Source organism: Lipotes vexillifer, unplaced genomic scaffold (assembly GCF_000442215.2).
Source record: "Lipotes vexillifer unplaced genomic scaffold, Lipotes_vexillifer_v1.1 scaffold149, whole genome shotgun sequence".
Classification (NCBI taxonomy): Eukaryota; Metazoa; Chordata; class Mammalia; order Artiodactyla; family Lipotidae; genus Lipotes; species Lipotes vexillifer.
In genome coordinates this window covers 317,349-327,269 of record NW_006779962.1, presented here as the reverse complement: position 1 = coordinate 327,269, position 9,921 = coordinate 317,349, and the positions used below count along the sequence as shown (strand labels likewise).

At 59.6% G+C, this 9,921-nt stretch overlaps 1 protein-coding gene across 2 annotated transcripts in view; it reads left to right on the top strand.

The window, feature by feature from the left end:
• Positions 1-9,921, top strand: part of VAV2 (vav guanine nucleotide exchange factor 2) — a 189,893-nt gene that overhangs the window by 172,853 nt on the left and 7,119 nt on the right. For both annotated transcript variants that reach the window (XM_007453082.1, XM_007453081.1), the window contains 7 exons: positions 1,088-1,104; positions 1,973-1,994; positions 3,014-3,141; positions 4,443-4,517; positions 5,802-5,854; positions 7,062-7,178; positions 9,736-9,823. In XM_007453082.1, coding sequence (XP_007453144.1) covers positions 1,088-1,104; positions 1,973-1,994; positions 3,014-3,141; positions 4,443-4,517; positions 5,802-5,854; positions 7,062-7,178; positions 9,736-9,823 — 500 coding nt within the window. The remainder of the gene's footprint in view (positions 1-1,087; positions 1,105-1,972; positions 1,995-3,013; positions 3,142-4,442; positions 4,518-5,801; positions 5,855-7,061; positions 7,179-9,735; positions 9,824-9,921) is intronic.

Here is a 9,921-nt window from a genome sequence, read left to right as displayed (position 1 = left end):
CCCGCGTCCCCTGCATCGGCAGGCGGACTCTCAACCACTGCGCCACCAGGGAAGCCCGACTTTTCTTATTTTTAAATAATCTTTCTGTTTCCCCTTCCCTCTGATTATTAAATACCCATTTCCCATAGAAGATATAGAGAAAAGTAAGGGAGATGAAAGCGATCCTGGTTTTTGTCACACCAGGGCAAAAACAGCTGCCGTTAGCCATCACCTGCTTTCTCCCTTTTTTGCAACGCCGCCGCCCCCGTCCCCCATCTCTTTTTAGGTTTTTGTGTTTCTCATGATGTGTATAGTTGAGGCTTTACCAGGTAGGCAGTTGCACATCCTTCGACAGCTGAAGTCATCAGCACCCTCCTCGTGTCACTGAGAGCCCGTGGTGGACACCTGGTTTTATTTTAAGGAGCGGGTGCTTCCCCCAAGGGCACGTGCCTGATGCCTGACGCCTGTAACCTCTGTTCCGCAGGGTCTGTCGGATCCTGTGTCTGCCCAAAGCAGGCTGCGACTGCGCGTTAGACGGTGTTGAAGTCACATCAGCCACACGTTAGCCCTCGTGGTGCTTGTTTTGTCTGGTGGTGGAGTGGCAGCTCAGCTTGTCAGATGGCTGGGGCCCAGCCTGGGGCTGTGTCCTCCCCTTGGGTCGCCCCAGGGCAGGCGGAAAGAATCTTTAGAATGTTTGCCTTCCACCTGACGAGCTGAGGTGTCCCATGTCCGAGGTGCTGACAAATAGAGTAGCACGACTACCACGTCTTCTGTCATTTACCCACGGCAGGTGTCACTAATCAATCGTGGAAATCTTCCCTTTGAGCCCAGGTTCTGTCCAGTGATCAGGCAGTTGCTGCTGTTGGAGCAGGGTTGGCTCATGCAGGAAAACCTGTTTGCCATTGGGCCTGATACCCAGTGTGTGTTCTCCCGTGGGGCCCCTAAAACCAGAGCTCAGAAGTTGCCATCAGAAGTAATTGAGAGATTTTTGCAGTCACCAAGCACGCATGTCCGTAATCCATGTCTGAAAGGAAGGGCCTTGAAGCTCACCTCGCTCACACACTCAGGCGCGCCCAGCGGCTCTGACCCCGATGTGCTTCCTTTTCAGGTTCTCCTGCAGACCTGGTGAGTCCACCAAACCATTCCCTTCCCACTGCCCTGCACCTTACGCCACCCCGTGCCTGGAGCCGGAAAGACCCAACCGTTCCAGCCCTCTCGCTTCTGGGGCCAGGCCGGCTTGCAAAGCCCCTGTTGGTTATGAGGGGCCTTTGTTTTCCTTTGTGGTCATCAGTAGAAATGGGTCCCTGTGCATGGCCTCCTGGGCTCTGATAGCTTTCCCCCTGCCCGCTGCCCACCCGTTCCACCTGCCCAGTGGCTTGCTGGCGGCTCTGGGTGCCCAGCTCTGTGACAGGCATCTGCCCACCTGCCACCCATCCTGATAGACGTAGAGCCCTCTCTTTAGCTGACCTGGGGACGGAGTCACTGAATTCACTTATGGGTTGTGGACGTCACTTCTCTCCCCAGCCGTGGGGGTCCAGTCAAATTAACCAGCATGTAACTGGCTCTTACTGGGCCCTGCGTGGGCTACAGAGATGCCCTCAAAGAGGAGGGAAGACAGAATATTTAGTGTATGCAGCAGGACACGTCCTGGACAGAGACGACAAACCCCAAGCTTTGAGCAGGGAGGCCCTGGGCTGGGGTGGTCAGGGCAGGCTTCCTGGAGGAGGTGGGAGTTAATGGTAAGGGATGGGAGGGGAAGAGGACGGATGTCCCAGGGCTGCGGAGGGGTACAAAGGTGGAGGGTGTAAGTAAGAATCGTGTCACACAGGGAACTAGGTTGTCGCCATCACAAATGTCTGTGGGCGTTCAGGACGTGTCCTTGGCCCCCTCCCCGCTTCCTTCCTTGACCCTTCCCTCTGGGTGTGGGGGGCAGGGGGTGTGGGATGCTTGGGCAGCCTTCCCTCCTCACTATCCTCTGTCCTTGCTCTCACAGGACACCTCTGGAGCGGGGCCAGGTGAGTCTGTGGGACTTCAGTCTTCTCTGGTATCGTCCTTGTCAGCGGTCACCTTGGGAGCCGAGCCTGGGCCTGGCCGCGGTGTCTGCCACCTTTGCCCAGCGTTCTTGGCTCCGGGCTCCCAGGGTGTGTGCTGCCTTCCGGCCCCATCTCCCTCCCACCTTCACAGCCACTTCCCCTGGGAGCTTCCTTAGTTTTTGATGACGCAGCGCCAGGCATGGGGCCAGGGCCCAGCCTGCAGAGAGTCGGGGTCCCTTCAGCCCAGTAGAAGCCCTGAGCTGCAGCCCGGAGACCCCGAGCAGAGCAGACTTTGGGACACTGCTGCTGCCACTTTACCATTTTCTCCGTCCCCCCACGTCCCCCTTGCTCTGCGTTGGGTAGCAGGAGAACTGAAAGCACCAGGTATGAGGCAGCCCGAGCTGCGGACAGAGTCCAACCTAATCATGAAAATAGAAAACAAAAACCATGCTGCTGCCTCTGGGGCACCAGCTTCAGGAACCAGGCCTGGCAGAGGCGGCCCATGCAGGGCTGGGTCGGTCAGAGCAGGGCACGGTCTAGGAGAGGCCTACAAGTTTTGGGGGGGCTCAGGCGGGCCTCCCCCCGTCAGCCCAGGGCTGCCCCAGAGTGGCCGCGTGGCCTTGGCAGGTCGCTGACCCGGCCCCCGCCTCTAACAGGATGGGTGCCCCCGTCTTCTGCTCCATGCTGCATGCTGCTGACTCTCAGTCACAGATTCGAAAGGTGTTTGGATGACGGCACAGAAAGCGCTCTTTAAAAATAAGTTGCCTACTGCAATGATACCCTGAATCTGTTAATCTCATAAATAGTTTACTTGTGATATGTAACAAAGGGACGTGGGAGCCTTACAGGAAGAATTTAGGGAGGGGCGATACAGGCCCATGGCCCACGTCCAAGAGCCCTGAGAGGTCTGAGAAGGCCAGGGAGGTCAAGGTCAACCTGGGGTGGGCTGCCACCAGGACGAAGCCACCGAGCCACGCCCTCTCCTGCCCTGTCCTTCGCAGGTCCCAAGATGGTGGCCGTGCAGAATTACCATGGCAACCCTGCTCCCCCCGGGAAGCCGGTGCTGACCTTCCAGACGGGTGATGTGATTGAGCTACTGAGAGGCGACCCTGAGTCTCAGTGGTGGGAGGTGGGTCCTGGACCTGGGAGGGTCTCGGGCCCCCAGCTACCCCCTCCCCACTCCCCAGGGTAGAGGCAGAGGGTCCTGCATATCCAGGCAGGGGTGAGTTTGGGGTGCGAGATCATCGGGGTCGAGAGAAGTGGGCTGTTAGCAGGGCCCACCTTGGGGTGTTTGCCTTGAGGTGGTAGGGAGTGCAGCATCCCCTCACGGAAGAGATCGTCCTCCTGGCGTCCAAGCCCTTTCCCTGTCTGCCTCCTGCCTGGGTTGTGTCCTGCACACACACATCCCCCAGGCCCCGCCCAGGCCATGCCGCGCCCACCTTGCTCCCCACCTGCCCCAGTTCAGGCCAGCACCACCTTGCTCAGCACTGGGGGTGTAGCATGACCGAGACCCGCCCACCGCCCTGCCCCAGGAGGCCCAAACACGGACACAGGTCCATGTGATGGTTTACGGCTCTGAGCCATGAAACCTGCTGTTCTGGTTATAAGGCCTGAGAAAGGGGAGCTATCAGTGCTGCTCCGAGATCTCCCAAGCCCCTGTCCACGGGGTCTACGCGGTACCGCAGGACACCGGGGCACTTGCCCGGGCTGGGTGACCAGGGCGACCTGCTTAGAGCTGATGCTATAGTGCGTGTGTTCAAGTGTCCAAGTACTGTTACTGCCGTCGTTGTTGTTGTGTGGTGGTCCTTGTCAGCACGTACTTACTTATGAACTTACTGCACTAGACTCGGCCTCATGTAACTGGAGATTCAGGAGTTGAGAAGGTGTCTGCGGTACGGCGTCTGCCCCACGCTGACCCCAGCCACCCAGTTCCCCTCCCTAGCTGTCACCAGGGCCATCAGGTTTGGGTGGCCTTGCAGAGACACTTTGCTGATGTGAAAGTGGGGGCCGAGAAGGCCTTGGGAGGGTCTTCCAGGCAGAGCGAATGGAGAGAGTGAACAGTTGCCCCCAGGCCCTCCCACGCTGTGCTGTGTTTTATCAAGACCCCCAGGTCCACACGCCCCTCACAGTTTGGGAAGGGCCGGTGTGGCTAAGAGGAAACAGCAGCCAGGAGAGGGGGCTCTGGTCCCAGCGCCGAGCAAAAGCCGTGTAACTTCTCTGGGCCTCAGCGTGTCCTCATCTGTGAAGTGAGGGCGCCCCAAATGGTGATGAGGTCAGCTGAGATCACAGCAGGAAGGTGGTGCTGTGATGCGCTTCTCAGGGACTCCCCTCGTCTTCCTCAGGACAAGCTGAGTGCACACTACATTGCCCCCTCCCCCCACCACTGGCCAGGCCAGGCCCCGCCGGCCCTGACCATCTGTCCTCTCCCAGGGTCGGTTGGTGCAAACCAGGAAGTCAGGTTACTTCCCTAGCTCGTCTGTGAAGCCCTGTCCAGTGGATGGAAGGGTGAGTACTACCCATGGAAGCTTCTGGATCATGGTGGCCAGGGTGCCGTGGGTGCTGAGAGCGGTCTCCTCACTCAGGACGCCCTGGACTTGTTCAGGCCGTTGTGAGCTGGCCCCGGAACTGGGATGGAGGGCCAAGGGCAGGGGATCCCTCCTCTTGGGAGGGCTTGGCTGTTTTAAAAACACTAAAATGGGCATCTCTGCAGCAGGTGCAATGGACCAAAGACCAGCCGCCTTTCTCCAAACTGGAGGGACTTTATAAGTCTTCTCCCTCGAACATAAGGAATCAGAGTTAAGATGTTATGATGTTTAGATAAGAGGCAATATGGCATTTCTTGCATCTGAGTACTGTGGCGCAAACTCTGCTCTGTTACAAAAGGCATCGAGCTGTCAGCCAGCAATTGCATCACCACACACACCCCAGAAAAAGCTAAAAGTGAGAGAGTGAAACTTCTCCCAAAGGAGCAGGAGGCAGGTGCCCGACCCCCCTGGGAGCCCCGGTCCACCTACCGGGCCCTGCCCGGCCTCTGGCCCCACTGCCCAGCCTGTTGCTTCTGTGCAGGCCATTGCCCAGTTGAAGGAGAAAGCATTTTAAGACAGGCTTTGCTGGCAGGTCAAAGGGACCAGACAGCAGAGGAAGAAAATGTCACTAACGCACTGGGTGGCCTGCGGGGGAGGGGGGGGCAGGGGGGGGAGGTCCCTTCCCAACCCTGGCCCTCAGTTTCCCCATCTGCATGATGAATGGGGTGGGGAAGGGACAGGTAGTCTGGGAGGCTCTTCCCAGCCTGTGGCCCAGTGAGGGGAGGTGAGGCCAGCGAGGGCTCAGCGCGGGGTCTGGAGAGCCGCGAGGTTTGCTGCAGACGCGGCTCTCCACCTGCAGAGTGCGCTGCTGCCGGCCCAGTGCCTGTCCTTGGGGCTGCGGCCCGTCTGCTGCGGAGGACGCGAGGCATAGGGTGTGCTTCTGTCCACTGCTGAGCAGTCGTAGCCGCCTTCGGGTCGCCGTCTCTCCTTACACTGCACTGTTAGTTGGATGCTATATATTCATTCATTCGGTCAATCAATCAATCATTCACTCGATCAGACCCACTGAGCATCTACTCAGAGATGGTGAGTCCTGGCTGCTGCCCTCAGGGACCTCCCAGGCCAGTGGCTCTGGGCCTAAGTCCACAGACGTCCTGGTAGCCAGTGCTGGGCTCCCGGGGTCATTGATGATAGGACGTCGCTTGGGCCCTGCTCTGTGGACAGTCCCTGGGGATACACCAACCCGAATGTTCTCTCCTGCCAGCCGCCCATCAGCCGGCCGCCGTCCCGGGATATGGACTACACCGCATACCCCTGGTGAGTGGATCAGCGGGGGCCCCAGGCTGCCTCTCGTGTCCCCAGGGCGGCTGCACGCGGCCCCCCTCTCCCCTCCTCAGCTCTGAATCGCTGGGAGCCCGGGGGAGTCTTCTGTACCCCGAGGCCGCTGTTTCCCCGTCTATAAACAGATCATCAGGTTCTAACATTTGGGAGAACGAAGCCCTTTTTAAAATGTGATCTTACTTGAGCCTTGTCTAAAATATCAGTATATAGAAGGAGGTATATTTAAGGCCAAAATGATCATTGTATTTGCTCATACGGGCTTGATGAGAGCAGTGGGGCTGTTTGATGAATAAAACGTGGAGGTGACGCGGTAGGTACGAGTCTCAGATGCAGGTCGGCCTCGGGGCCAGCTTTTATCACTCTGCCGCCTGGCTCACCGGCTGCCTGGAAGAATGACTGCCCTTCAGTGACCATGGCCCTGCAGAAGCTCGCCCTGTGGCAGCCCCAGAGCAGCGGGCCGCTCGACCCCGGGACCCCTGTGCCCAGTGGTGTGATGTGCCTGCACCCTCGGTGTCCCTGGCCTCCCCGGCACCGCCCCTTCTGGGTCTCTGAGACCCCTGGGTCTGTTCCAGTATGCTGTTCACCCTGCATTTGGGTCTCATGTGGAGGGTGGAGGCCTTAAGCTGTGATTTTCACTTGATGGAGTAATTTTCTAACGAATCTGTTTACAGAAGTCCCAATTCAGCCCGACAGGGAGGTGCAAATGGGGTCAGGCTTTGTTTTTGAGGTTGGGGGTCGGGCTGGGCTTCATTTCCATAGAGCTGGCGAGAAAAGCTTTCAGTCAGTGTGTCGGAAACCCGCCCCTGGAGATGTTGATGGTCTCCAGTATGTTAGGACACAAACGCAGCTTGTGTTTATCACTGCTTATTAAACGACGACAACTTGGAAAGGAAATTTGATCTAATGTCTTGTTACCCTGAACGGCCTCTTGCAGGTCCAAGGTTCTGGAGGGTGGAGGCCGCGGTGGAGTGCCTGGGGCCTGTTTGCGGTCCTCATCTCTCCCCCAGCCACCTTCCCTGTGCAGGCTGTGAGCTGGCACGCGGATGCCCCGCCCCGCGCGTCTCCTCCAGACCCCGCCCACTGCTCGCCCCTCCTCCTGGGGGCGTGGCCTCACGTCCCAATAGGCTCTTCAGCGGGTTAGAGCCGCGTCAGTGAACAGCCCCCGTTTCCCCCTCTGCTCCAGGTTTGCCGGCAACATGGAACGGCAGCAGACCGACAACCTGCTCAAATCCCACGCCAGCGGGACCTACCTAATCAGGGAGCGGCCGGCCGAGGCCGAGCGCTTTGCCATAAGCATCAAGTACGTGGAGGCTGGGGCTCAGAGAGACCCCTCCCCCCATGCCGTTCTGAGCCAAAGGAGCCCACATCCCCTCCGGATTCTGGGCTTGTTGGGTGTGGCCTTGGGATGCGTTGCCCACGCCAGGGCACTTTTGAGATGCAAGGGCGTCAGCGGGTCTGCACAATGCACCTGGCCCGGGACAAGCGTGACGTCGGCCTTGCCGGAAGCCACCCTGTGGGCTTGGTCTGGCGTTTTTCAGGTGGTGGGGACCAGAGGAGTTCAGGGATGGGGACAGGGCCTGTGGTGAGAGGTCAGGGACTTCCAGCGGCCCCACAGGTGGCCTTGGAGAACACGGGCAGTCACGCTGCTGCCAGCTCGGGGCTCCAGCCCCGTGGCCTTTGGGCTGGGGTCGCCCTGCTCAGACTCTGCCCCCTCGTGGGTCTTCTGTCTCCTCTTCAAGAGACAGAATCTGATTGGTCATTGGTCACCATCGGCATAGGACACACACTGGACAGGAGTCTCAGGCTGGTGAATAGAGGGTTCTGGTTTGCCGTGACCTTGATGGGGTCAAGAGCTCCCAGCAGGGTGACCTATATCCAGGGAAGGCCCCCTCGGGTCTGCTGGGTGGGTGCTGGGTGGGGGGTGGGGCAGGCCCAGCGACCCGGCCACCGGACGGCCACAGAGTCACCGCCTGGGTGCTTCTGGTATCGAGTCACAGAAGCCAACGCGAGGGAGCAGAGAGGCCTTCTCGGTAGGAGATGCAGGAGCGCCTCTGGCCGTTAGGGGCAGACGGGAGCCGGGCTCAGTGGGCCGCAGCCAGGTCCTGAGCACACAGCCCACCCCCAACTTTCCATCTCAGCTTTTGTTCTCCCGCCCCCTGCATCAGCTTCCTCTGCATCTGTGCCCGGTGGGGGCCGAGGGTATGAGCGCCCCAGCAGCAGGGTGCGGGTCCCCGCCTGAGCACGTGCTGCCGGCCAGCGTGCCTGTGCGTGTGCACGTGCATGAACGCACCCCCATCCCCTTCCTGCATTACTGGGAGGCTGCAGGTGGTCATGCCCCAGTCATTCAGGGCAGGGTCCCACTGTACAGAATGGCTGTTGGACGACCCCTGGGGTGGAAGAGCTGGAGGGGTCGGGATCTGGGCAGCTAGGAGGAGCCAGAACTGAGGACGAGACCCCCACCTAGGTGGACAAACTGCCACGGTCCCCACGGGCTTTCCAAGAGGCCCCACTAATGTTTGGGCCTGAAACAAATGCGCTGGCTTTTCTAAAATACAAAAACCAAAGGACACCTGCAGCCTTGAAAGTGACAGATGTCTAGTGAGTATCAGCTGGACACAGCCTGGGTCACCTGGTACATAGGACTTGCGCTCAAGCAGAGATCAGCTGTACCCACCGTGGGTGGTGGGAGCATCGTAAGGTGTGTGACCCAGTGCAGGTGGGGGCTCCCGCAGTGAGAGTCTCAGTAGGGCCCTGGGAGATCAGTGGCACGTGAGGCGTGCTGGCAGGCCTGTGGCAGAGACTGGGGCAGCACCAAGCAGTGAAGTGGCAGAGACGTCTCTCGCCTGATAGAAATTCGTGGAGCACCTTCTGGGTGCCTGGCCCGCAGGATTCGGGAGCGGGGCTCAGACGGGTCTTGTCCAAGGAGCTGGGGTGGGGCTGCGCACGCTCAGCTCACTTTGAATCCAGGAGAAACAGAGTGGTGGGTGTTCTCCAAGGCCCCACGGGAGAGGGGGCTGGCCAGCTGGGCGTTTGCTTATTTAACAACCGTTTAGTCCAGTAACTGGTTTCCGGATGTTAAACCAACCTTGCATTCCTGGAATGTCCCATTTGGTCGTGGTGTAAAGGCCTCTTTATACGTTGGTGTGTATAGACGTGCATATGGAGAGAGTGCGTTGAGGATTCGTGCCTCTGTCGTCATAGGGGATATTGGCGTGTCGTTTTCTTTACTTGTGATGTCGTTGTGTGGCTTTGTGATTCGGAGGCAAGGGGTACGCGCTCTTCCAATGAGGCCACATTTGAACTGAGACCTGGACACAAGGCAGGGTCGTGAGGGTGGCAGGAGGGTGAGCATTCTGGGCTGAGGGGACAGCCAGTGCCAGGGCATGGCAGGCTTGTGCCTGGCGTGTCTGAGGAAGAGCTCCTCCGGCCAGCTGGGGTGAGGGTGCTCCCTTGGGGCCTCACAGGCCAAGGTCAGGCCTCTGACTTACAAACCATGCTGTGAAAGCCTCCCCAGGTGATGGGGAAATGGGGAGGGGGACGTTCCCAGTGCAGAGAACAGGCGGAATCCGAGGCAGGACATCACAGCGGCGCTGGGTGGAGGAGGGGAGCTTCGGGGCCTGAGGCCTTGGCTGACCCGGGAGTCTGGGCTTCGGACGGGTGGCCTGATGGATGGATGGACAAGCGGTAGGAGGCAGGCCCCGGCCGGGGCGGGGAGAGAGGTTGCAGCCATAGGAGCAGGAGATGTGGGCCGAGGGCCGGGGTCTTCCCTCAGCAAACATACAATGAGCCTGGACCCCTGGGGGGCCGGGGGCCGTGTGGCTCGCGTAGTGACCGGCACTCCCGTGTGCTCTGCCCAGATTCAATGACGAGGTGAAACACATCAAGGTGGTGGAGACGGACAGCTGGGTGCACATCACCGAAGCCAAGAAATTTGAAAGCCTCTCAGTACGTGATCCCGCAGCTCCCGCCGGCCCATCCCCGAGGGGGGGGGGGGGGGCCCAGGTCCCCCACCGCAGCCACCCCGAGGAGGAGGGGCCCCCTGC